Genomic DNA, 27,938 nt, shown 5'->3' with positions numbered 1-27,938 from the left:
TTTGTACGTCTGAGTTCCTGGTGCCATGTGACTCTGTGAGGGCCCCAAGCACATGGTTCCATCGGGGCGGCTCAGCTTCCCTGACTCTCGCTCAGCTATTCTAAGCAGCCTATAGGGGGAGCCAGGAAGCTAGGACCCGGGAGAGGCTGCTGGAAATCTTACTAAGGGCAGAAACGACACCCCATCACTACTACCCATCTTAGCCCACAGTCTTGCCCCCTCCAGGACACTCTCCAAGCTCTGTCCTCTACAGCAGCTAAGCTGGGAGCTGTCCTTCAGCACCAGGGCCGTCCTGGCCTCGGGCAGGACAGTGACAGCGACAGCGGAGTTAGGGACACGGGACTGGTCCGATCTGCAGCCGGCTCCAGCGTCGCCTAGTCACGGGGAGCGGGGAGGCGACTCAGGGAGGAAGCAAGAGGCTACGGAGATGCCTCCTGCCTCCAAAAATCCCCCTCAGAAGTCCCCTAGCTTACGGGGGTAACGAGTGGCCGCCCTGGGAGGGAAGGCGGGCGCCCGGGTTGGCAGTGGAGGGACAGAGCCAAGGCCTGAGACTCAGCTTGTGGCGTGTGCACGCCGGGAGCGGGCGGATGAACGGAGGCGCTGAAGTGAATGGAGTTGGGGGTGGACTGGAAACATCCCAAACAGCACAGGCTGCGGCCGGGGGGGGCGGGGAGGGTGGGAAGAGTCCTGAGGCGCAGGCGCAGTCGGGGCCCCAGTCCCGCTCCCTCCTCCTCTCGGTGCCTCTTTCTCCGCCCCGCTTCCCCCCAAACACACTCGCACACGGACTCTCAAGGTGTTCTCCGCACAGCGGAAGATGGCGACAGACTGAGGGGGCATGGCCAGCGGGATCCATGGGGCCGTGCCGCTCGGCGGCCGCCACAGCGGTGCTAACGAGAGGCGGAAGCGAGAGGCGCACTAAGTAAAGCCCGGTGTCCGCGTCCGGCGCCTGTGGCGCCGCCGGGAGCCAGGTGGCCCGCCCGAGCCGGAACTCCGGGAGCAGCGGGCTAGGAGCCGGAGCGCAGCCGGCCCGGGACCGGCCCCAGAGAACGACCAAAGCACGAGCGAAGCCCGAAGGGCTGGGCAGCGGGTCGGCCGGCGGGCCTAGGAGAGCGCGAGCGAGGCAGGGAACGGCGCGGAGCGGGCAGCGGGTGGGAGCGGAGCGGCGCGGGGCGAGCGAGTGGAGCGGAGCGGGGCGCGGCGGCCGGGCCCGCACGGCGGCGCTGAGGGGCGCAGAGCTGCGCCGAGCCGAGACGGCCGGGACGGAGTGCGAGGCGGGCAGCCGCCGGCGCCGAGTGGAGTGTCGCGGAGCCGAGGGCAGCTGAGGGGCCCGACACTATGAGGAGCGCGGCGCCGCCGCCGCAACCGCCACCGCCTCTGTGCCTCGCACCGCCCCCCGCCGGGACGCCGGGCAGCGCCTAGCGGGCCGGGCGGCCGCTCCCGGGCTGCGAGCGAGGGAGCGCGGGAGGAGCGCGGGGACGGCACCAGAGCGCCCCGCGACTCCGGCCTGAGCGGGGCCCGGGGCGGGCCGGCCTGCCCGCCTCACCATGCAGCCCCCGAGGTAGAGCCTGGACGGCGCCGAGGAGCGCGAAGCGGCGCGCAGCCCGCCCGCCTGCCCGAGACGGCCGTCCGGCCTCGCGCCTGCCTGCTCCCTCCAGCCCGGACCCCCCTGAAATATGTTCAGGGGCGCTTGGATGTGGCCCGGGAAAGACGCCGCCGCGCTGACTATCTGCTGCTGCTGCTGCTGCTGGGCTCCCAGGCCGAGCGACAAACCTTGCGCCGACTCCGAGCGGGCGCAGCGATGGCGACTGTCCCTGGCGTCCCTGCTCTTCTTCACCGTGCTGCTCGCTGACCATCTGTGGCTGTGCGCGGGGGCCCGGCCCCGGGCCAGGGAGCTGAGCAGCGCCATGCGGCCGCCCTGGGGGACCGGCCGTGAGCGGCAGCCGGTGCCTCCTCGCGGGGCGCTGCCACTGCCGCCGCCGCCGCCCGGTGAGCCCAGCGCTTCCCCAGGCACCTGCGGCCCCCGATACAGCAACCTGACCAAAGCCGCCCCCGCCGCCTGTCCCGGGCCGGACTGCGGCGGCGTCCGAGAACCCAAGGGGCTGGACGCAGCTTGCACCAAATTGCAATCTTTGCAGAGACTTTTTGAACCGACCACCCCAGCCCCCCCTCTGCGGCCCCCTGACTCCCCTTCCCGTGCCCCGGCCGAGTTCCCCTCCGCCAAAAAAAACTTGCTCAAAGGCCACTTTCGGAACTTCACTCTCTCCTTTTGCGACACCTACACGGTCTGGGACTTGCTTCTGGGCATGGACCGTCCCGACAGCCTGGACTGCAGTCTGGACACCCTGCTGGGGGACCTGCTGGCTGTGGTGGCCAGCCCGGGCTCTGGGGCCTGGGAGGTGTGTAGCAACTGTATCGAGGCGTACCAGCGGCTCGACCGACATGCTCAGGAAAAATATGACGAGTTCGACCTCGTGCTGCATAAATACGTACAGGCGGAAGAGTACTCAATCCGGTCCTGCACGAAAGGCTGTAAGGTAGGGACTGGGGTCCGCGGCCATCACGACTGCTTGGGCAGCGGGAGCCGTGGCGGTGGAACCCGGAGATAAAAGGAGGTCTCCCCCTTGCCCACCCCACCTCCTCCCATCACCACCACCGTTCTCAATGTGGCACCGTGAGTGCTACCGTGGGACCCTCCCCAGACGAGGGGCCTCGGAATCAGGTCAGGTCATCACCTGGCCAACTTCTATTAATTCCAGGTTTGGGCACGGTCCGACTGGGGCCTCCTGGCGCCCCGCCCTGCCTGGGGAGGGAGGGGTCATGGGGCCCTGGACTGGCATAAAGGGTGGGAAGAGGGATCCGGCTCCCCCAGCCTCCATCTTCAGTCAGCAGTGCCCCGTCCTTTTCCTGGGCTGGAATTGAAAGTCCTGGGACCGGCTGGTGCAGGGGGGAGGCCAAAGGCTAAGGAAGAATATTTGGCAACCTAACCCTCACCCTTTGGCCCCTGTAAATGGCCGAGAAGAGGGGCACGCCACATTGTTGACCTTATGTGACCTGTGGTGACCGGTCAGAACCTAGGCAGGTGGAGCCCAGGGCTGCCTGTCTTCTCCCGAGGAGAAGCTCCTTGCCAGCTCCTCTTCCCTGACAAAAGAAGGAGCTGGGAACAGAGCACAGCGACTTGTGGGAGGGCTGCTGAAGGTTGGTGCATTACCAAACTCCCAGTGCCTTCCCAGCGACCTGGGGTGGCAGTGGAAGGACAGCTGGCTTTCTGGATGCTGGGGATAGGCATCCAGAGGCCAGGCGAGGCGAGGCCACTGCAGAGCCGGCCTGCCATGGGGCAGAGCTGAGTTGAGAAACTTCTTGACCCTCTGCAGGGTCATTCTGGACAATAGGTCTATGGGGGCTGTAAACATTTGGGACGTGGGGCAACCCTGTTTGCTCAGCCTGGCCAGGTGGCCTGCCTTTGGGAGGAAAGAGAACAGCAAGGTCAAAGGGTCAAGTGACAAGGAGACAGGGTGGGGTGGAGACTTCACCCATCCTGTAGTGGGGGGCTGAGAGCTGGAGAGGGAGACAGTTGCCTCCTAGCCTAGCTCATCTCCCATCAAGGCTTTGGGGAGGGGCAGAAAGTGCTCCTTTCCATCCAGCGTAACCCCTGTGGACTTGTGCAGGGTTCCATGCTCTTGGTGGGCTCCTTAGGGATTTGGTCAGGGGACTGGGGAGGAAAGGGGTAGCTCCTTGCTCCTGACTTCACTTTCTCCTTCTCCTTTTTCCTGTTCTCCTAACCTAGCAGTCTCCCTCCCGCCTCCCTCAGCCTCAGCTGACTCACTGCCTCACTCACACTACCAAATGAGATATTCCACTTCTTAAAGGTGTACAGACAGAGAGACACACACACTGCCGTACACCACCACCACTACCCCGGGCAAAGTCACACAGAGATACAGAGAGGTTGTCACACCCACAAACAGTGCTATAGGAGCACACACCGTGTCACACACGCTCATTTCCCCACAATGTCAGAGACACACAGGCAGAGGTACTGTGACATGAAGGACACATTTTGTCATATAGACACACACAATGGGAGCAGTGGGACATGGTCCACCAGCAGAAGAAATAAAGAATGTATGTCTTTTGTGGCCCCCCCTTCAACCCCATGGCCCCAACTATTTCTTTTTCCTCAGTCACCGAGATGAATGAGAGACCATGCCACAAGTTTCCTGTGGGGTTTTCCCCATGTTATAGCTGACTTCAAGCTCTATCTGATCCCGCACTAAATCATAATCGTTCATGTTGATTATTTTTACCGAGAAGTTTGGTGTAGGAGAAAGACCACTGGTCTCGTGGATTCAGGAGGTCTTATCACCTCTACCACTTGTTAGCAGTGTGACCTTGGGCATGTTACTTCACTTCTGTAAGCTTTCATTTCCTCATTTGTAAAACAGGGATAACAATCCTTGCTCTGCCCACATCCTGAGTCTTTTGTGAGATTCAAATGGGAAGGGGTTAGCTTTAGTATTTTGAAATAATCATATGACACGTAACATTGATGTAATGCCTAGGGTTTTCAACCTCTGTCACATATATAATGAGATCACAACTGCTGGCAATCCCAGCACCATTATTCCCATTTTACAGATGAGGAAACTGAGATGCAGGAGAATCAAGCAGTTTGCTCTAAGGTCACTCAGCCAATAAGCAGGAGGGCCCAGCCTCCAATGCGCATGTTCTGGTGCTAAGTCCATGCTTTTCCCAGGGCCTCCATCAAGTTCCTGATGGCCAGGACCCTCCCTCCTCTCCTTTGTCTCCTCTCTCTCACTCTCTCGCTCTCTCTCGCTTTCTCCCTCTCAAGTGAACTCCACCTGTTCTCTTGCTGCCTGCTGTGCCAAGAGAAGGGCAGTGCCAGCTCTACAGCTTTCTTCCTATCTCCCCTACCCCTCTCCAATGCTCTCTCTCAGCTGAGGCCTAGACCTAAAGGTCTCTTGATTCCAGCTGTATTGTGGGCCCTAAGGGAAAAGCCAGCCCTGCTCTCCTCCTTGCTGCAGCCCCTCTCTCTCTACCCTGTCACCCCACTTGTATCCCAGGCCTTCTTTGCCAATCCCTGATCCTGCCCCCAGGCTCCAAGCCTGCCTGTTCAGCCTCTACCCCAAACAGGATCCCTTTGAGATGATACCCATCCTCAAAGTTTCTCCTGGGTGGTGAGCCCACAGCCCCAGGCCAGGATAAGGGGGCTTCCTCGACTTCTAGAACCAAGCTTTAAGGCCAGGTGACCCCCATTTCCGCAGCCCTGTCCTGAGTGTCTCAGACAGATCTTTCCTGGGCAGCCTCAGAAACCCTCTTCTCTCCCTTTTCAGTGTCTGTCCCTGTTTTGGGCCACACAGGGCCCCACGAATCTTACCTGTCCTCACTGCTGCCTGTGACACCTCCCAATTTAGTACCAGCTGCAACATTTCCTTAATGTGCGACTGACTTCCTCTCTCTCGCACAGCAGGGTGATGAGAACTTAGGCAGGCCAATGCCCATCCCCACCCTGGCCTCTCCCAACCCCAGCGGCCATGCCACCCCACCCTTATATCCCTGTGCATACCCCTCCAAAGCCCTTACCACCCCCTCCATTGGCCCTCCTGGCCCTGCCTTGGGTTACTGGACAACCACCTCACTCCCCACAGCTTTCCATCCTCACCACCCTGCCTGGCTCTGATTGCCTCTTCCCCACTTCTGTCCCTTCCCTCCTCCAAATTCAAGGCATTCTGATTGAGGGGCGTGGCGGAGGTGAGAACAAAACCCTGGCCTCTTCTCTCACAGCTCTGGCCCAAGCAAGAGGGAGTAGAAGCCCAAGAGAAGGCCAGTTCTCAGCTCTCTTACTGGCCATAGGGCCACATCAGTGAAGGTCAGCGCCGAGTAAGGATGTGGTAGTTGTGCTCTATTCCGAATTGGCTCAAACCCACCTAGAAGACTGTATGTTTGGTTCTGGGTGTCACACTGAGCAGGTTGGGAGGAAGCTGGAACCCAGGTTCTCTTGGACAGAGTTCAAGGGGCTGTTTGATGTGGAGAAGAGGAGACTCAGAAGGCTGTGGTACAAAAGAAGAGGCCTGTCCTGCTGGTCCCCAGGAGGACTTTGAAAGTCCTGGGTTCAAGCCTAGCTCTTCTATGTATTATCTGTGTGACCTTGAGTTAGAGACTTCACCACTCTGAGTCTCACTTTTCTCATCTATAAAATGGAAGTAACAGCCTGTGAAGTTGTTATTAATGAGTCTGCACAGTACCTACGCCTGGCACAGCACAGTTACTCAGTTCACAGCTGTTTTCTTCCAAAGAGGGAACAGACTGCCTTAGGAGAAGGTGAGCTCCTGTTTCCAGGAAATGTGGGGCCTGATTCAGGCAGACCCCTGGAGGAAATACTGTGGAGATTACCCTAATTCCAGAGTATGGGGGGCATTGAACTAGATGACCTCTGAGGTCTGTTTCAGCCCAGAGTTTAGCATGAGCAGAGCCTGCTCTCTGAACAGCAACACTAGATGGGAAACACCCACACATGGGGGAGGGAGGCTGTCAGAGCCTCGCCTCGCCTCGCCTCGCCTCTGCCCATACCCACTGGGGCCCTGGTCTTCCTCCACTCTGGCTGGCAGCTGTTTCTCCCTCACTGCCTTCCTCTCTCCTCCCACCTGCCACAGCTTTCCTGCCAAGCAGGACTCCTGGGCTAGTGCTGGTGCTGAGAGCAGGGAACTCAGGGAACTGGGCAAAGAGCAGGGGCCCCAAGTTGGCCAGTAGTCCCTGTTATCACCCAAGCTTGCAGGCAGGGAGCAGTGCCCGACTATCAGCCTCCCTGACCTAGGATTCTTGCGGGCAGAGAAGGTACCATGGTCGCTGTTTGGGGGTAGAGGAAAAGGGCAGTGGTCAAGAAGCCACCTCCTGGAAACCATTGCAAAGCCTCCCCTGGGGACGGGCCTCGACATCCATGGGAGCTCACTGCCAAGGAATGTAAGCACTGGCTTTTCCTGGAAGAGGCAGGGATAGCGAAGAGAAAATGTTTATAGCTCAGACAAGGATATAGTGGGTTCAATGTGGGTCTGGGAAAGTGCCCTGGTGCTGCCTATACCTCTCAAAACCCCTTGAGTCCCATCCTGAGCCCCACTACTCTCACCCCCTATATCCCCCTCATTTTTCACCCACACTCAGCACCCTCCATCCATATACCTATGATCCCACAACCTTCCCAGTCTTCTGATGTTAGATCACCCTAGACCCTTCCCAAACCACAGCCACACCTCACTCTCTAGTCCTTACCCCACATCTACAATCCTCTACACCCCACTCCTCCCAACAGTTACCTCTGCCCCTTCCCACCCTCTCATTCGCTCCTCCCCTTCCCCCATGCCCTGCCTTGCTCCTCTCTATTCCCATGCTTCCCTTCTCCCATCCCTCTCTATTCCTCTCATCTCCCATCTCTATCTCATACCTCTCCCAACCTTTACCCCAGGTCCTTCACCCCAGCCCTCCTGGCAGTGAACCTCTTGCCCTTGACTCCTTCCATGACCCCTGACCTCTCACACCCCTCACCCCCCATTCACAGTTCACCTCCCTTATCCCCATCGCTCCTCCTGCCCCCCCCCCCCCCCGCTTTCATCCTCTGGTTCACTCTTCTCCTGCCCTCTTTCCCCCTCCCCTCCCTCTTTGCTCTTTTACTCTTCACAACATTCTCTCGTTCCCGCTCAGGTGGACATGTGCATGTGTGCACGCACACACACTTAGACACATAGACTCACACTCACACTGACACACAGTCTTCTTTATGTCTACTTCCCATCCTTCCCACAGGCTGGTGCCTGACTACTATAGTCACCATAGCAACAGGAACCTCCAAGAAGGATACAGTGGTGTCTCCTGAAGGTGGGTGGGGGGCCTTAAGTGGAGAAGGGAGCTCAGCAGCCTCCCACCCAGTCTCATGGTCTGGCTGGAAGAGTCTGCTGAACACAGAAGAGGGAAGGGTGAGGAAGGGGAAGATAGTGGGTGGGGTGGAGATTAAAGGAGGGTCACAGATCTCCGGACACATCACAAGTGTGAGCTTCTAAACCACATAGGTACATGTCGGTCTCCCAGGCATTGGTACCTAGGGGAACAGGCACACTCAGCCTTCCGTGTTGTGTGTGGGTGCGTATGTAGGAGGACACATCAGGCTCGAGGGTGGGAGTTTGCCCTAGAAAAACTTCTTCTTTAGGGCAGTTCCTTTGTGTCCCATCCTCTGAGGCTGTTTACCTGCTGTGTGCCCATGCAGACTGGGCATCATACCCGCCCCACCTCAGCTCAGGTCTCAGTCACGTGCAGATGTCAGCTGCATGTGTTTGCTACAAAGCCAAGGGCAGCTTCTGAGGGGTCTAGACAAGTATCGGCGTCCAGAAGCGCCATTTTCTGATGCTGACCTGGGAGTTCTCTGGGGAACAGGTATGTCATGTTCCTGTGGATATGCAGACCAGAGTGTGTGCAAATGACCAGAGATGCTGGACTAGACTTCTCTCCCTGGGCCTAAGAGTGGGTTCAGAAAAGCCTGCATTTTTGACGCCTTGAGCCAGGCAGGGGCTTAGAAGGGAGAGCAAGGGTACCAGATGAGCTACAGCTGGCCCTGGGAAGGGAAGGACTTACTATGGAGTGACAGGGGCTGCCAGTGCCAAAACTCCTGTTCGAACAGATTCTGGAGAAAGGAGCTGGAAGCTGAGCCACAAGTCCCTGGACAAGAAAGCTAGGCAGGCTGGCACCAAAGAAGAAAAGGGTCAGAAAGGGAAACAGAAGAAAATGGCAAGCTTTATGAGTGCCTGGGAGATGGCAGGGTCTTTGTATGTGTCCATGAACTCATTTTATTCTGACAGTCATCCTAGCAGACAAGTACTAGCATTGTCCCCATTTTACAAGTGAGAAAACTGAGGCTCAGTGAGGAAAAGTGACTTACCCAGACCACATAGCTAAAAGGTAGGAGGACTGGGCTAGAAACCCAGGCCTGTCTGTTCTTTCCCCAGTGCTCACATGTACAAGGAATGTGTTAATAATCTCCTCCAGCTATCTGAGGCGATGCACAGCTGGCTGCTGAGAGACTGGGCTGAGAAGCTGCACTGACCACAGAGGAAGTCCAGCTTGTAGGGCCCCCCTGGAGGGTCTTGGATCCAAAGTGGGGACCCACCCACATCTTCTTTGTTCAGTACCCTAGTCTCATGTTCTTGAGGCCCAGTGCCAATCACCAGTATCCTCTTGGGACAGTGATGGAGGATGGGCATGAGGAAGGGGGGTATTTGCTCCCTCCTTTTTCTGCAGGCTCTACAAATGAGACGGAGGAGCTGGGCTCCTCTTGACTGGAGAAAAAAGTATCAGTTGTGTTCTCAGCCTCAATCCGTTGGAAGGACCACCTGGGGCAGAAGAGAAGGTCCCTCATCACCCCCAGAGCCTGCTTAGGGCAGAAGTTCCCATGGAGGGGTTTTGGTGAGCCCTGGCCTGGGACGGCTAGGCTTCTCTTGGGGTTAGAAGGAAGGGCCAACTCCCCATATTCTGCCAGGAGAGGGATGTGTGCCAGTGGTGGGTGTCACTATTATTTCCTGTTTTTTCGTTGTTTCATTTTCAGTAGATAGCATATCTACCTGGCTGATCTGTGAAAGGTGACCATATCTGCTTAATATTGAACTCAATTAAAACTTCCAAACAAGTTAATCCTTCGAAATTATTATAGACTCAGAATATTTTTAAAAATACCCTTTCTTTCCAATTACAAAAAAAAAAGTCTTGGAGAAATTTTGGAAAATAGAAATATAACAGAAAAAAGGTCCCAGAGACACTCTTAATGTTATAGTGTATTTCCTCCTGATATGTCTTTCTGTGTCTTAATATATCATATATATGTGTATAACAATTTTTTATTGTGGTAAAATATGCATAACATTAAATATACCACTTTAACCACCTTTAAATGTACAATTCGGTGGCATTACATACATTTGCAGTGTTATGCAACCATCACCACTATCCATTTTTAAAATGCTTTTATTCTCCTAAACAGAAACTTTACACCCATTACACAATAACGTCCCTCCTGCATTTCCTCCAGCTCCTGGTGATAACCTCTATTCTACTTTCTGACTCTATGAATTTGCCTACTCTAGGTACCTCATATAAATGGAATCATATATTGTCCTTTTGTGTCTGGCTTATTTCATTTAACATAATGTTTTCAAGGTGCATCCATGTTGTAGCCTGTGTCAGTACTTCATTCCTCTTTATGGTTGAATAATATTACATTGCCTGGATGTACCACGTTTTGTTTATTCATTGCTATGGACACTTGGGTTGTTTCTACTTTGGGGTAATTATGAATAAAGCTGCCATGAATATTCATGGACAAGTTTTTCTGTGGACATATGTTTTCATTTCCTTCCACCTTTTGTCTATTGTCAATGATGTTGTTACGAACATTGGTATACAAGTATTTGTATCCCTCCTTTCAATTCCGTTGGGTATGTACCTAGATGTGGACTTGCTGGGTCCAAATGTGTAACTTTTTGAGGAACCTACAGTCTGTTTTCCAAAGCAGCTGCACCATTTCACATTCCCACCAGCAGTGCACAACAGTTCCAATGTCTCCACATCCTCGCCAACACTTATTATTTTCCATTTTCTTATGATAGCCATCTTAATAAATGTGACTATATATTTTTACATAGTTAAAATCATATAGATTTCTTTACCCCGCTCTTTTTAAAATATTGCTAAAGTTATACTGAGTATCTTTCCATGTAATTAAATATTCATAAACATCATTCTTGATGACTACAATATTCCATCACATGAATATAGTGCGATTTACTTAAGTAGTCCTCTGTTGTTAGATATTTACTCCCAACTTTTACTATTATAAATAATGCTGTGATGAATGTCTTTGTTCATAAATCTTTGTCAGATCTGTGATTCCTTTTTTTAATAAGTACTACCTTAATTATTTTTTCTTATTTCTCTACTTTACTGAGTTTCTGAAATCACAAAATAACACATGCTCATTGTACCAATTCTAACAATACAGAGACTTACAAGGAAAATATTAATAATGCTCCCATTCCCATACCTCCCAGTTCCACTGGCTGAGGTCACTGATGTTACAGTTTGTGTGTATCCTCCCGCCCCTTTCTCAGAGCTTACAGAAACATTTGCACACAAAATGCCTTTTTCTTTCTTTTGTTTTGCATACAAATGGGAGCGTAAACATTAATTGTGCAAGATGAACATTTGGGACTAATTTTACAGAATCAGAGTATTAACCTTTTAAAGGCTTTTTGACATGCAAATTTCTTTCTTACTAAATTTCTTTCCAAAAAGGATTAATCTAGTTTATACCCTCGCCAAAAATGTGGGACTAATTTCCCTCTCTTTTCCAGTATTGGGTATCGTATTTTTGAAGCTTTACTAATTGGGAGTTGGAAGTGGTATATATAACATTGGCTTTTAATTTGCATTCCTTAGGTCAAACATTTGTTTTTCTTGTTTATAGGCCATTCGTATTTCCTGTTTTGTGAATTGTCTGTTCATGTCTTATGTTTTTCTTATTGATTTCTGTGTACTGTTTTATATGTATTAATGGTTTTAACCTTTTCTGATCACATTTGTGGCAGTTTTTTTTTTCCATTTATTATTTGAATCTTAGAGCTAAAAGGAGGGAATGGGGAAGAAAGGAACTATACCAGCCACATTTTATATACTTTATCTCACTTAATTCTTACATTTGCCTTGTGAAGTGCATGTATATTTATGCCCACTTGACCTAGGAGAAGACAAGCTCAGCGAGGTTAAGTAACTAGCTCAAGGTCATCCATCTAGTAAGAGTTGGAGCTGAGATTTGAATCCAGGTCAAATCGAGGGATTTGATTGCCAGAAGGCAATGCTACTACCCAATCTGTGTCAGTGTAATTATACTATAGGTAAAGCTTTGTGCTAGTTGCTTTACAGATATTATTTGCAGAAAGGTTAGGATAGGTGCTTTTATTATCTCCATTTTGCAGATGAGGAAAATGTAGATCAGGGAATTTAAGTAACTTGCTTGAGGTTTCGTAACTGTTAAGAGCAGACCCTAGATTTGCCTGCAGGACTGATTGTGTTTAAAGATGTTTGACCCTGTTTTCACCCCATATATGCTGCCTCCCCAGGGACCATCTCTGTGGATCCAAATTGAGGCCCAGAGAAGGCAAGTACTTTGCTCACAGTCACACAGTGAATTAGTTGCTGAGTCCCTGCTTCCTTATAGGTGACTTGTCCAAGACTACCAGCTAGTTAGTGGCAGAGCCAGAATCTGAACCCAGCTCTGGCTAACACTCCATCTGACTGGAGCAAAGGCTTTGCAATGAACATTTATGGAGCAAGCTGGGAAGAAAGAACAATTAGGTAGAGTGTGCAGCTGCCCCGAGACCTTTCGGAAGGAACAGATTCTGGCATTGGAGTCTTCCAGGGCAAGGCAGTTCCAGAAACCTGTAAATGATAGGACCTGGCACAGGACTCATGTCCAAGGGCAATAAAACCTTTCGACAGGGAGACCGCTGCCCTCCCTTCACCAGGTGCCAAAGAGTACAGCAGTAATAGTGAACCCGGGGCTCTGAGTAGGGAGTTGGTGAGTTTGGAAGAAACAAAGCAGCAGTTGCTTCTTTTCAACTTCTGTCTCCCAGAGTGCACACATGCACGTGTGTCCATGGGAAGGGAGTGCTTTGATAGGGGAATGGTCATTTGTAGCCCCCAATACCCAAATGTTCTTCCCCCCATACACTGCTACCAAGAAAACCTTACTCATACAGGGAATGGGCTGAATACACTGATTTTAGAAAATCATCCTCCCATCCAGTGTTAGAAATGTCTGCAACTTGATCTGAAATTGCATCAAAAAGATTTGAGTAACAAGCTAATGACTTTGATGTTGATAGCGAAGTGGAGAGCCATCCAAGGAGAAATATGGCTTTAGATTCCAGGTTAATGCCTGTCTTCTCCATAAAGTAGGTGTGGAGACCTTGAATGTATTCTTTCATCTCTTGGAACCTCACTTTATTAACATTCGAAACTAAGGAATAGTATTGTGAGGCTTAAATGACATACAACATGCTAATCTCTTAAGATCACACTGCTTGTGAGATCAAAAGTCCTCAACAAATGGTAGCTACCATTATTCTTACTGGCTGTGTGACCTTGGGCAAGTTATTTAAACTCTCCTGTCCTTCCTGTACTCCCCTGTAAATACAGAGGGTGCCAAAAAATGTATACGCATTTTAGGAAAGGAAAAAAACTGTATTAAAATCATAATACTTGATATATACTGATGAATACAAGTCATGTGTATACATTTTTTTGGCACCCCCAGTATATCTCAACCTCGGGGTGGTTGTGAGGATTCAATGAGTTAATAAATGTCAGTTGCTTAGGACAGAGCCTAGCATCTAGTAAACACTTAATAAATGGTAGCCATTATTATTTTCACCTTAATTAGATATGTTTAATCCAAATGCCTGCTTGATACCCAGTTCAGATTAACAGCATTTGGGATATTCTGCTTAGGAGAAGGGAAAGGTAATTTGGGAGCAGGAGGTGAAGTTATCTGATGTGGAGGTGGGAGGTTAGGGACCACAAGGCACCTGGAGAGATTCTAGTGAGTGAGGGCACAAAGACATGCTTAGGTGGGCCGAGGCCTTGATTTACCTCATCCCCAGACACCAAGCACTGCGGACCAGTCCTTTGATCAGGTCTCTGTTCTCCCCATCCTCTCCTCTGTCTAGCAAGGCACTGCATTTGCGGAAGGGGGTAAGGCAGGGGTACGAAGCTGGTTTCATGAGGATCCCTGCAGAAGACGAGACATTGCTTCAAGCGCCTGGACCCAGGACTAGCAATGCGTGGCAGACAGGCATGCCTGGGAGGGGGCAGTGAGATTTTATGCCACGCACATCTATCTGTGTGCAACTCAGAGGAAGCTGTGGTTGTCACTCTCATTCTTGTGGTGGCCTGCACAGCCATTGGGCACAGAAGTCCCCAAAGCTCTCCTCCTCTCATTACTTCCTCTCTTTGGCTCTGGGACCACTCATTCATTCTCTTGGCCTGTTAAGCTTATTTGGCCCAAGCCCATGGCCCAGACAGTAGCGATGGAGTAGTGATCCAGGACTGGGCAGTGAGAGGCCTGAGGCTTTGGACTTTGGGGCTGAGTCTGGCAAGCTTGCTCAGGTCGTCTTGGGGATTTTGTTTGTTTGTTTTTTTTTTTTTTTGAGGTTCATGGCTGTAAGCTCAGTTTATATTTTTATTTTATTGTATTTTATTAAAATAATATATTTTCATAATTTTAAAAGACATGTATAAGCTGCATATATATGTGTATATATATACACACTCACTCTTCACACTTGAAACTCTCTTAGCTGTTTTTTCTGATATTTATCTCCATATTTCTGGTGGTATGCCAATACTGCCATTTCTTGACTTTTCTGTTTTAAATAACTGTGTATGTATGTGTGGGTGTGTAAACACACACACAGGTAGATATATACATATACATATATACACATGTATATATCATATATGTATCCTTGTTAGCATATATATGCTAATATATATCATATATACTGTTTCCCCGAAAATAAGATGTAGCCGGACCATCAGCTCGAATGCGTCTTTTGGAGCAAAAATTACTATAAGACCGGTATTATATTATATTATATTATATTATATTATATTATATTATATTATATTAAAGACCCGGTCTTATATTATAGTAAAATAAGACCGGGTCTTATATTAACTTTTGCTCCAAAAGACGCATTAGAGCTGATGGTCCAGCTTGTCTTATTTTTGGGGAAACATGGTATATATGACATATATATATATAAATATAAATATATAGTACATATAATATATATGGTATACATATTACATGTATATATATAATATATATATCCTTGTAGTTTTTACCTGTCTTTTAAATAATAAATATAGATCTCAATGTTTATAATTAAAAGAGCCCTCTGCTCTACCCCAAGCCTCACTCTTCAGAGTTAAGTACTTGCAAATCTCTTACCTGTTTCTTCTGATATTTACCTCTAAATCTCTAAATGGCATGCCAATACTGCTTTTTAAATTTTTTTTCTGTTTTAAGTATGTATTGCCTTATATTTTATTAGAGGAGGATTTGGTCCTATCATTACCAGAAGCACCATATGTGCACAAATACTTCCCCTCTCCTCGTACGTCCAGTATGGGCACATCACAGGTTCTGGTTTTAACAGCATTCCATGTTTACAGTATTAGGATTATAAACATTGTTCACTGCTGAGTCGTGTAGAATACTGTGATTACATCTCCTTCCTCGGTCAACTTGTTTTCCTGGAGTTAATACGTGCCTCTTTGTTTCTGTTTTCTTTGTTTCCTATGACCGCCAGTACATCCCCATTTTCTCCGTCAGTACTGTAAATTCATGCAAACATTAAACAACCCATTACTTGCACCTTTTTCTGGAGCTATCCACCTCGCTCCGATGTGGGCTAGTAGCTGTAGGCTTGGATTTCAAGTACATGGCAGGCCTCTCTTCTTTATACCCAGTTCCATGTGAAACCCAGAAAGCAATACACAGATAAGTAAGGTACCATCGCCACCCTCAGGGAGCCTAGGGTCTCAAGGATGTTTAATTTATACAGATATTTCACCAGGAGGCTCAGGCTCTTTGCAGGGACTGTGATCTAAGCTTTCTTTGATTCCACACTCTAGGCAGGCCTTCCCCTCTCCGTCTGCACTGAATACCAGAAGAAAACTGTACAGTCCCCCAGACAGCAGATGTACTCTTAGGCTGCATTAACAGAAATAGAGCTTCCAGAACAGGAGGGCTGATATTCTACTTGACTCTGTTGATAAACTCTATCTGGGGACTGTGCTCAGTTGCAAGGGAAAAATAGGAACTCATCTGAATAGGAACAACCAATATAGAAGAGAGAAGTGGAAACTACATCCCATGAAATAGTTGAAAAAACTGGGCATCTCTGGCTTCTTGGAAGAGTCTACACATAACTATCTCCATTTTTCTTCCCTCATGTTCCATTTTAAATTGGCTACAGTCTGGTTTTGCCCCCCCCCCCCCCCCCCCCGCTTCACCGATACTGCTGTCACCATGGTGAGACTGCCAACATGTTCCTGTTCCTGTCTAAGGACATATCTGCTGACCACTCCTGTTCTTTCAACTCTCTCTTTCCTTAATTTACAGAATGCCACTCTCTTCTGTTTCTCCTTCAATCTCTTAAACTACTCCTCCATCTTCATCAGATTCCCTCCCTCCATCTACCTCTTTTTTTCCCTTCTTTTTCCGCCTCCTGCCCCACTCCGGTTCAAGCCTTTGTTTCTCTGTCTAGTTGTGTAGGACACAGCTAGACTATGAGCCTTGCACTGCCCCCGGCTGAGGCAGTCGGCCGCTCACAGCGGCTCTCAGCAGCGCTTGCCAGCTGCCGGCCACTCATACTGGCTGCCGGCCACTCACACCAGCCACTGGCCAGTCATGGTAGCCCATGGCAGCACACAGCCACTCACACTGGCTGCCCCTCGCCGCACACGGCAGCTCACGGCTGCTCAGCTCCAGGGAGAGGTGTTGTTCACAATCTTAGCTGTAGAGGGTGCAGCTCCCTGGCCCATGTGGGAATTGAACCGGGGACCTCAGTGTTAGGAGCACGATGTTCCAATCACCTGAGCCACCCGGCCAGCCCCTCCATCTGTCTCTTAAACGTGTTTTCCAGGGGTCCACTGTTGATCCTTTTTCTGTCTGTACTCACTCTCCCTAGGCAATATCATTCACTTCCTTGGCTTCCAGTATTGCTTTATCAGTCAGGGTGAGCTAGGTTATGCTGTGATAACAAACAACTCCCAAATATCGGAGGCTTAACCCAACCAACAGTTATTTCTTGCTCACAATACATCTCTAAAACAGGTCAGCAGGGATCATGTGCTCATGATAGTCACCAAGAGACCCAGGCTAGTAGAGGGTTCATTTCAATACTGCTTCCATAGTCAGCATCAGAGGGAAGATAATATGGCATATCAAACACTAGCTCTTAAAGCTTCTTCCCAAGAGTGATCCATGTCACTTCAACTTACATTTCATTGGCCATGCCAAACATCAAAGAGTGTGGGAAAGTATAGTCCTACTATGTTACTAATGATTAACCCCTTAACTCTCGATGACTCCCAAATCTTGATATCTACTCCAGACCCTCTTTCTGAGTTCAGACCATTATATCCAACTGCCTCCTTGACATTTCTACCTAGGTGACCCACATATACTTCATATACTTCAAAGTCAACATGACCAAAAACTGAATTCATCTTCTTCACTGCCAAATCTACTCCTCCCGGTTTCCCTTCCTTAATGAATGAAAGTACTGTTCATCCTGCCACCCAAGCCAGAAACCTCGTTGTCATCTTGGACCCCTCCTTCTCCCTCATTCCCCACATCCACAAGTTATCCTGTTCATTCTACTTCCTTGACATCGCTTCTCACATCCACCCTCCCTTCTCTCTATTTCTTCTGCTGCTACTGCCCATCGTCTCTCACTCAGATTGTTGCAATAGTCTCCTAATTGGTGTCCCCATCTTCAGTCTTCATGCCTACACTCTGTCATACACACTTTCAGACATACTCATAAGTCTGAAAAGTTAGTCACAGAAGTGATAAGCTGTCTTTTAAAAAGCAATGGTTTAAAACTTGGTAAAGGCTGTCCATTTCCTCAGCATCCAGAACATAATATATGCGTGGCCTTATCACTGTGACTTACAATGAGTGATTCACATGGTTGTCTGTCCTGCTTCTTGAACATGGCAATGTTGTCTTACCTCTATGATCTGTAGCTCCCTAGAACAGTGCCAGACACTCAGAAAATGTTCAGAAAGTGCTCATTGCATGGACAAATGAATGGGAAGACCTGATTTGGGAAAGTTTACAAATACCTGCAGGGCTGGCATGAGGGACAGGAAGCCGACTCTTCTGCATGGCCCCAGAGGAGCTAGTAGGAGCCATGAGTAAAGCCACAGAGAACCATTATCTCAGCTCAAAAGAAGGAAAATCTTCTTTAACTGCTACAGTTGTATGAAGATATGAGCTGCCCTAGGACAGAGTGAGTGCCCTGTGACAAGAGGTTTAAAATGAGTAGCTGGATAGTGTTTGGCAGTAATGTTGGAGTGGAAATTCCAACCACAGATAGGAAAGTGGAGTGATGCCTCTCATAGTCCCTTCCATTCTGGAGTGGACGTGAGCCTGCCTCCTGTGTTTACCTGATTGATATGGATCATCTCAGCTCCTTAAGAGCTGCCCCTGCACTACGGAGACTACTTCTCCACTCCCCAGGCTGAGCCTGGCCAATCCAGGATCACCCAGCCACTGGCCTTTGAGCAGATGGTCTAAGAGGCATGCAGGCATGAGGGCCCTCTGGAACTGCACTGGCTCTGGGTTCTCAGCCACCTCTCCTGCCATCTCCCATGCCTTCCCTCCAAGCCAGTCCAGGCCAGACCACTTTGACTCATGACTGCTCATTCTGAGAAGCATGAAAGCTGTTGGTTAGTTTTACAGCCACTTAAGTGAAGCTATATCATCCACCTGGATTTGTCCTGTAATGCCTCTAATCCCAATTTGACTGTGGCAGCCCCAATGAGGTACAGCTGTGAGCAGCGCCATGCCCATGGTGTCCTCCCCCTGGGGTGGAGACTGATTTTGACCTTACCCTGTTTTCATCCAACTCTTTGAAAGCCCGGAATCAGGAAGAGGGGCATGTGGCTCTTTTCAGACCCTACCCAAGGAGGTTCCTCACACAATTCTAGCTGTGCTGATGGATGCAGTGCAAAGAGGCATCAGATTAGTCATCAAGGTACCTCCCTTCCAGCCCTGGCTTTGTAGTTGATTTCTTGCATGCCTCTGATTTGGCTGAGCCAATCCCCTTTGCTGGAACTCAGTTTCTCCTAGGTAAAATCTGGGGGCAGGGTGCTTACTGGTGTGCTGTGGAGAGTGGGTTTCATTCCCAAGCCCAGTCCAGATTGCCGCTGTGCCTGCATAGGCTCTGCAGCTGCAGCTCCTGGCCAAAGGTCCCAGGGGTATGTCAACAAAACAAGCCACCGAAGAGAAGGTCCGTAGGGAGAAACAGCCCCTATGGAGGGAAGCCACTTGGAATCCGAAAGGGAACTTGCCAACTTCCTGGTTGTCAAGAACTGAAGCTCTCCTCTCCAGAGGGTTTTCTAGCCCCAAACGAAGGAGTCCAGAATGGCCTCCTCTTTCTAAACCCTCTGGCCCAAGTCTTGGCTTTGGGCTGTGTGTGTACGCACACACTTGGATGCATTCACACAGCACCATGGGGGCCAGAAGTCAGTCACTTCTTTCTAGAGGAGCATGGGGATGAGAATGCCCTGGCCAGGGCTTCCAGCCAGGGAGCAGGAAGGTAAGACTCTCCAGGTCTTCCCATTCTTCCCTAAACTGGCAGCTTCAGAGCCCAGGAGAGGTGGGTGTCCCCCTTATCTTGCCCACTCCCATTTCAAGAGTGGCTTAGCAGCCCAGCTGGAAGGAGGGGTGGGACAGCCTTTCCAGCTTCCTTTTGGGGTTAATTGGTGTTCCCTCTAGTTACTCCCTGCTTCTGTCCCCTCCCAATTCCCATATCAACTTGGCTGTAGCATATAGAACTTGATTGCCTCAGATGGAAGAGGGGGTTCTGTAGGGAAAGAAGGGCACCCATCCTCTACCGCTTGAGGGTCCAGGGTGGTTAAGGTCACAAGACAGGACACGAAGAAGTCTTTTCCAACAGGGCCGGAGTTTGAAGAGCCTGAAAGCCCAGAAGAGGCCTGGTTCTCAGCTTTCCTCCTTTACCCATGCTCTTGTGTCCTGCCCCCTGAGTTTGGACTTCAATGGCACTGGCAGGATTGTCCAATAGGAAGAACCCTGGAGTTGGGGTCGAAAAACCAACTTGCAAAGTTTCTCCTTTTGCCACTATTTTATGACTATAGACAAGTCCTTCCCCCTTTTCTAGGCTTCAGTTTCCTCAACTATAACATGATGAAGTGGGGCTAAGGTGATAATTTTCTGCATATTAAAGTTACTTGAGGTGTTTTGAAAATCTACAGATGTGTGGGCCCTACCCACAAGCATTTTGACTTAGTTGGTGTGGAGTGTGAAGTGGGCCAAACGGAGAATCTTTAAAAGACTCTCTGAGTGATTCTAATATGCAGCCAGAATTGACAAACTAGAGCAAATGGTCTCCAATCCTCTGGCCCTGAGTCTTGGCTCACTGGGTCTCCCAAATGACTGTTGCCTGGAAATTTACTTCTCCCTGAATGCCCCAGCCCCAGCCAGCCCCACAGCGCGCCTAACAATGGCTCTTCCCTATGCTTGTGGAAGAATGCCCAGGCCCCCTCTGGCTCAGTCCTAACCCTAATGAGACAGAGCAAGCTACTTAGGCCCATCTAGCAGGGAGGGCTGCAGAGACCAAGGCCAGATTGCTGCCCAGATGGTAGCACTGAGAGTCAGACTTTTCACCTGAGAAAACCACAGGCTACCTCTGAAGCAGGTGAGCCAGCAATGGCTTCAGCTGGCTGTCTGTGGGCCAAGGAATTGGATTACCTCTCAACCCACCGCTCTTGTTCTGCCATTCTCCTCATTAGCTCCTTGCCTGTTCCTTTCTTGCCCTGGTATCCTCCTCAGGCAGTGTGCTCACCCACTTGTTGCTACAGTGACTCTGGCTTGGGGTTGTGGGGCTTGAGGGAGGGTCGTCTTATTAAGAAGGAAGGACACACTCCCACTGTGAAGCCACCTCTCTCCCCAGTCTCCCTCCCTAGACTCCCTCCCTCTCATTCAGAGCAGGTGAGTGGGAGGAGGGCTGGAACTCCAAGAGGGCCTCCTCACCTAGAAGTAGAAATGTTGAACAGGAAGAGCTCAGGGAGAATCCCATAGGGGCCTCTGAACCCCACCGGTGGAAGAGGGGCTGATGTCACACAGTTTGGGCTGAAGGTTGAGGTTAACCCTGGGTCCAAGCTGCAGAGATTATGGCAGAAGCTGTGGCCAGAGCCTCATCTTGGTACTGAGGCCCTTAGCTGTAGGGATTTGCATTTCTTTCTTGCCTTACATTTATTTCTTTCTCCTACCTACTTTCTGATCTCTTATCCCTCTTTCTTATCCAGGCTTTCTTCACAGCCCCTTCTTAGTCTCATCGTCTTATCCCTTGCTCTTTCTTACCCTTCATCTTCTGTCACCCTCCCTACACCTCTTTACTTCCCTTACACCCTCCATCTATTATTACTCTGCTATTTCTCCCCAACCCTGTTTTTCTTACCCCCTTTATTGCCACCATTTCTTACCCTCCAACTGGCTACTCTTACTTGCCCTCTCTCTCTTAGCCTCCTCCTCCCTTGTGCCCCCTTACCCCACTGCCACTCTCCATTACCCGTTGGCCTCCTCTCTGACCCCTCCAGCTCTCTCTTACTCTGCCTCTTACTTTCAATTCTTCCTTTCCACCCTCCTGTCACTTCCTTATCATTCCTTTGTGCATACCTTTTATACCAATAATATAAATAAAATGTAACACAACTATGCAAGAGACATGTATACAAAGATATACACTGAAGCATTATTTATAATAGTGAAAACTTGGAAATAACTTGGAAATAATAAATCTCCATCCACAGAAGACTGGTACCCTTTCCACTCCATTCATATAAAATCATTCTCTGTTCTTTTAGCACAGCATGCATTCACTCACCTCCATAGCTTTACTGAAGCTGTTGCCTCACCCTGGAATGCCCTTTTGTGCCATCTCTACCCAGCCATCTAAAATCCTGCCATGAGTCCTCGTTCACCTATTATCCCCTTGCCAAAATGTTTCCCAACTTTTCTATTTGCTTGCCTCCAGTGGCCAGGTTTAACCTCTTCTGTAGTATAGATCATATGCCAGAGATTAAATTTAGATGTGTCTACCCATAAAACTGCAATTTCTCTGAGAGTAGGGACATCTCTTTACTTACTCGACCTGTTCATTCAATCAAGAAACATTTTTTTTATGTATATTGTGCTGAATACACAATGGTGAATAAGTCAAACACATGTCTGTTGTCATGAATCCCACATTTTAGTGAGGTTGACAGAGAAAAACAAAACAAGGATGCAGCCAAAGTCATACCTGTGGTGAAGAAACAGTTAAGAGAAAGAGAGAATGATGAGGGAGCATCCTCTATCCAGAGTGGTGAGGGAGACCCTCTCTAAGAAGGTGACATTTGAACTGAGGCCTGAAAGATGTGAAGGACCTAGTCATGCCAAAAGACAGGGAAGAGCATTCCAGGCCAAGAGAACAGTGTGTATCAGGCAGAGGTAGAAAGTGAGGTTAGAGAGACAGAGGCTTGAAGTCTATGTTCAAAAGTTGGGGTTCTATTCTAAATGCTTTGAAGAGTTTGAAGCAAGGGCGTAACATGATTCGATGGCATTTTGAGATCACTCTTACTGCTGTGTGAATAGTGGATTGGAAAGACCAAGGGTGGAGGCGGGAAGGCCAGATAGGAGACTGTCATCCAGGTGACAAATGGCAATGGACTGCACAAAGCAGTGAAGTGAAATGAGAATTGGCATGCCTCGCGGATGAAATGTATGTGGGGACACAGGGAAAGAGAGGAACGAAGGCTTAACACCTAGGTTTCTGGCTCGAACACCCAGGTACATGATCATGACACTTACCTGAAATGGCCAAGACTTGGGGGTGAGAGCAGCTTTGGAGTAAAAAAAAAAAAAATTTGAGAACTTCATTTAAAGATTTAGAGCATATTAAATTTCAGATGCCAGTGAGATATCAAAATCCCAAGGAGTGCTTTGGTCCTCAGGGGGTTGATTTGCACCACTACCCAGGACCACGCATCACCACCCCCCTTTGGTGATGGCTTTGGAAAAGGCCACTGTGGCATTAAGTTGCCAAAGTCCATGTTCATAGTGGAGTTATTTGTGTTGCAGTTTGAATGTTCAAAGCCAGTTTAAGAGTAAGAAGCTTAGACCATATTGCTCAGAATGTGGTTGAAAGGCCTTCGGCAACAGAATGACCAGGACCCTTGTTCAAAACACGGATCCCTGAGCCCACCTCAGGCCTCTTGAAGCTGAGGGGGAGGGCCATGTGCATATTTAACAAGTGGCCCAGGGGATTCTGAGGCACACTGGAGTCTGAGAACCATTGCTCTGAGGAGCAAGTATGAGAACATGCCCCTGAAGATACGAAGACTGAATGTGGGCAGGGCTTTAACCAACCCCATGCATGAGTGCCCAGTGCATCCTGTTAAAATTCAGCTGCTGACTTGGGTTTGGGGTGGAGCCTGGACTTCTGCACTTCACATGAGCTTCTAGGTGATGGTGATGCTGCTGATCCAGGCCCACACTTTGAGTAGCAAGGAGCTAAATTAGTGGTTCCGAGTGTGAGATGATTTTGCCCCCTCCTCCCCAGGGACATTTGGCAATGACTGGAGACATTTATTGGTTGTCACAATTGGGGGGTGTGGGGAGAAATGCAACTGGCAACCACTGGACAGAGGTCAGGAATGCTGCTTAGTATCCTACAATGCACAGGAGAGTCCCCACTACAGAGAATTATCTGGTCTAAAATGTCAGTAGTGTTGCTGTTGACAAACTCTGGGCTTGATGATCACCAAAGATTACAGAGCAGGGAACCTTTCTTAGCTAGGACCCAGTACCTGATAGGAGTGGGCTAGAGGAGGGACAGGAAATATACCCATGAAGTGAAACTGCACAGCAAAGTTTCCACATGAAACGTGGTGTCTGCTGCACACCAGGGCTGAAGCCAACAGGACAGAGCATGGATTAGGTAGCGCTTAAAAGCACATGTGGTGCCTGCTAAGGCAGATTCCTGTTTTTATTAAAAATAACCCCTCACGTTTGTATTACACTTTAAAGTTTACAGAACGTTTTCATATGTGTCATATTATTTGATCCACACAACACCCTTATGAGATACAGCAAGGATTATTCTCTTTCTCAAATTTAGAAACTTAACACCATCAGCCAAAGAAATGTTTGCTGAATTGACTAGAACTGAAATTTACCCCATTGTAGGTGACCTCAGACAAGCCAGGACACCTGTTTGGGCCAACTGTAAAATGGTAGGATTGGATGGGATGATTGGTCAGGATGCCTCTGGCTCAGACATAGACATAACTTTGTGATTTTACCAATGAACAAATTCTAAGTCTTGGATGATTGCAGACTGGGAGACTCGGGAGTCTTGGCTATGAGATGGGAGATCTTGGGGTACGATGGAGTGGTCTTGACCTAAATCCTTCTTTTCCACCCCCGGGATCCTGCAGTTGGGTTGGTGACCACACCACCCAAAGAGTACAAGGACACCCCTCCTTACCCCTTTCCTCTGAGGTGGGAAGGGGCTGACACCTGGCTAATGCTCTTTCCTCTCCCCGCAGGCTGTCTACAAGGCCTGGCTGTGTTCAGAATACTTCAGCGTGACCCAGCAGGAATGCCAGCGCTGGGTGCCCTGCAAGCAATACTGCCTGGAGGTGCAGACCCGGTGCCCCTTTATACTCCCCGACAATGAGGAAATGGTGTACGGAGGGCTCCCTGGTTTTATATGTACAGGTAAAGGCAGGGCACTGGGGAGAAGGGAGGAGGCTGGAGCCCAGGGCAGGCACCAATTCTGGGGTGTGGTAGCAGGGAGGACAGCAGGGAAGTCAGGTTAGAAGCAGGTTAGTGGCTGGAGGAGCGGGCAGTGAGGTCCCCAGGTTGGAATAGAGCGAAGTGGAATGGGGGCAGACAGCAGAGAGGCCATCTCTATCTAGAACATGCCTGGCCAGAGAGTCATCCCACAGAAACCATCTGGGGTCCCTGGGAGAGGCATGGCCAGAAGGGGAAGGTGACAAGGGGCAGGAGGAAAGGAGTCTTGGGCAGGGCCACCACAGCAGTCCCAGCTTTGAAATTGTCCTCTCTCGGAAAGGCATAGCCTTCAGCCCCCTTAGCACCCCACCACAGCTTCCTTATCCATCGGCAGGGTTGCTGGATACTTCGCCAAAGCAGCCGGAAACCAAGTGCTGTGACGTGCAGTGGGTCTCCTGTGACTCGGAGAAGAAGAAGTTCAAGGAGTCTAAGGCTCCCAAAACCCACTACCAGCAATTCCACCACTCCTATTTCCATCACTACCACCAACAGTACCGCCACTACCACCCCCTCCATGACCCTCCAGGTCGCATCAGCCACAAGCCCTCCCTGCTGCCGGTCTCTGGGGGCTCCCGCCTCAGCCCCAGCAGGATCCGGCTCTATGTCCTTGTGCTCATGCTGCTCCATACCATGGTGTCCTTCTCCAGCAGCCAGGGTGGTGGAGGACTGGGGCTGGAGGCACTGCCTGCCCTAGATGAGGGCGTGACTCGGGAAGAGTGACAGCGGTGAGGGAGGACAGACCTCCACCACACACTGACGTCAGCTCTAACTCCTCCAGGGGGAGGGGGAGGGGGCTCCTCCGTGGGCGATAAAGGACCAGGTGAGGGGCGGGGGAAATGGGGGACCACACATAGTCCCCAACCTACCCCTACCCCAAAAGCAGCTCCAACAGAAGTGCCCGAGGGCCCCAGGAAGCTGCAAAACTCATCCAGGAGAAAAAGGCAGGAGCAGCAGGTGCCCCCTCCCAGGCCCCCATCTGTGGTGGGGCTTAGCAAACAAAAGGGGGTGAGCTGGGGCTGGAAATGCCCTCCCGTGCTGAGAGCCCTGACCCCAGGGAAAGAGGCTGCTCACCTAGCCTTGGTCCTGCAGGGAATGTTGGGGGGCCCAGAGGGGAGAAGCTCTTCCCCCCTCCACATTCCTTCTGTTGCCAAGATCCTTAATTCCCTCCTGCCCATACCCCTACAGGCAACGGCAGATGGTGCAGTGGCCCTCCTCCAGCGCCCCTGGCCCCACATGGGCGTGGGGCTGCCACAGGGAAGAGCCAGGTTGAGAGATGAGGGGAACACAGTCGCAGCTAGGTCGAAGCCCCAGTTAAACTGTGGCCCACCACCGTACACAATGAGGGGTAGTGGTGGGGTGCAGAGTGAGTGGCGAGAGTGAAGCTAGGGAAGAGGAAGAGGACAGGGGTTTGGGAAGGTGGCTTACACAGACGGCTAAATGGGCTGTTGCCACCTGGCTGTGGGGATGTGGATGACCAGTGTTGAGCCAAGCTCAAGGGCAGCTCCCCGAATCACTAAGGGTTGTATAAGGAGCCCTCTGGGGAAAGAGCTCAGGAACTGCGTCGTTGGGCTTCAAACCAGAAGGCTGAGGGCACATGGTCAGACTGCCGCTGTCTGAAGGGCCATATCTTACAGAAGGTGCACATTCTCCCAAGGGCCAGTCTTGCCCTGGAGATCTTGGCCTTGAGGCCAAAGACATTTCCATTTCTGATCTCCATGGAGAGGAGGGACTTAAGCCCAAGTGGGTCAGGCCTGGCCTGGGTCCCCATACTCCCCCATCTTGTCCTAACCCAGGCCTCCATGAAGGAGAATCTGGTGGCATTGCCCCAGGGCTTTCCAGAGATGAGCCTCCCCCATCCCCACCATGTCCCTGTCCCCAGCCTACCAAAGAGTGTCGATCCCTTCCCATCCCTGACCCCATGGGTTGCTATCTCAATTGTGGAACAACCAGACTCCTCCTCACCATGTAGTGGGTCCCCTGATCTAGCCACCTGTGCCCCTTGCTGGAGAACATCCAGAAACTGGCAAGAGGACCCGCTGAATAAAGAGAATGTACTGTAGTCCCTTGGTTGAAAGACTTGAACTGTTTAGTCAGGCTAGAGGGTTGAGCCAGAGTAGAGTCATCGAGAGCCCTTTGGGGGACAGCCTTGTGCTGATCTCCTGGGAGCGGAAGGCCACATTGCCTGGGACGTCTCAAAGCCAATAGTAGCAAACAAGCAAGGGAGCCAGAACTATGTCCCTGGGACAGGCCAAGTAGCTTTTGATGCCAGAAGGGTCTGTGTCCTAGAGTGTGTGGCCAGTGACTTAAGGGGAGGGGAGCCACATTAGGTGAAACCAAGAAGGGGATGGGAGAGGACAGCTGAAATTGGTTGGCTGGGAGATAAATGGGAGACTTCCCTTGTAGAGAGGGAATCATTCAAGGGCCTCAGCTGGGTCCTAATTGGACTTAATGAGACTGGGGAGTCCTTCCCTGCCAGTTTTCTCATTTCTCACAGCAGATCCCCTCCCCCACCCATGTGCCCTGCCCACGTACTCCCCCACTCCCCATTTGGCCCTCAGCACTTCGGGCCTAGTCACATACCCCATGCCTAGAGTGCTCTTTTCAGCTGGGGAGGGAAAGAGGTGCTGGCTCCTTTCCAGAGATTCTTATGTGGACGTGAGAGAACCTAGGTACTGCCTTCTAACTCCTGCATCCTCAGGAGGGGAAAAGGGACTGGGAAGTAAAGGGGGACCTTGGGGCCCCAGGGAATGGACCCTTGGAGACTCCCATCCTCTCTTCCCCCTCACCAAGTGCCCAGGAGACCCCTGGCTCAGACCAGCCCAGGGCCTTGCCCGGTGGCAGGGGAAAGGGGCACCTCACTCCACCTTGAAGTCATTTGACTGTCCCTATCCACTCCACCACCCAGATCTCCGACCACCCCTCAATCTGCCCTGCCTTCCTCCACAGGCAGCAGAGCTGGGCAGCTTTCTTACGCCATTTTCTACACTGTGCTTCATGAGTAGAACTTTGTTGCACTAGTTCCTATGACTGAGTCTCCAAGTTGGATTCCTACTAGTCCCCTGTCCCTTCCTCCCTCACCTGGCTATGATTCAGTTTGCCCCCGCCCCCTGCGTCTGTGTTTCGGTGAGAGTCTCTGTGTGTGTACTGCTTTCTGTTTTGTTGCATTGTGGGGCAGAGGCCTCTCTGCTCTTGTTCAAACCCCATAAAGAAATAAATGGTAAGACTTGATGAT

The 27,938-nt window shown here is 50.4% G+C and overlaps 1 protein-coding gene across 1 annotated transcript; it reads left to right on the top strand.

The window, feature by feature from the left end:
• Window positions 1-712: 712 nt before the first annotated feature.
• On the top strand, window positions 713-27,938 carry NALF2 (NALCN channel auxiliary factor 2). Its single transcript, XM_033118826.1, has 3 exons — window positions 713-2,534; window positions 24,460-24,631; window positions 25,041-27,938. The coding sequence occupies exons 1-3, from the start codon at window positions 1,674-1,676 to the stop codon at window positions 25,424-25,426; spliced, it is 1,419 nt and encodes a 472-aa protein (XP_032974717.1). The 5' UTR covers window positions 713-1,673; the 3' UTR covers window positions 25,427-27,938.

The sequence above is a fragment of the Rhinolophus ferrumequinum genome, chromosome X (genome assembly GCF_004115265.2).
Source record: "Rhinolophus ferrumequinum isolate MPI-CBG mRhiFer1 chromosome X, mRhiFer1_v1.p, whole genome shotgun sequence".
Taxonomy (NCBI): domain Eukaryota; kingdom Metazoa; phylum Chordata; class Mammalia; order Chiroptera; family Rhinolophidae; genus Rhinolophus; species Rhinolophus ferrumequinum.
This window is presented reverse-complemented; position numbering and strand designations above follow the sequence as displayed.

What these genes read in the sequence shown, in the direction of transcription:
- NALF2 (XM_033118826.1), top strand. Translation starts at nt 1,674, where the DNA reads ATGTTCAGGGGCGCTTGGATGTGGCCCGGGAAAGACGCCGCCGCGCTG. An exon ending in CCTGCACGAAAGGCTGTAAG is followed by an intron (nt 2,535 to 24,459) that starts GTAGGGACTGGG and finishes CTCTCCCCGCAG; the next exon opens with GCTGTCTACAAGGCCTGGCT. An exon ending in CCCTGGTTTTATATGTACAG is followed by an intron (nt 24,632 to 25,040) that starts GTAAAGGCAGGG and finishes ATCCATCGGCAG; the next exon opens with GGTTGCTGGATACTTCGCCA.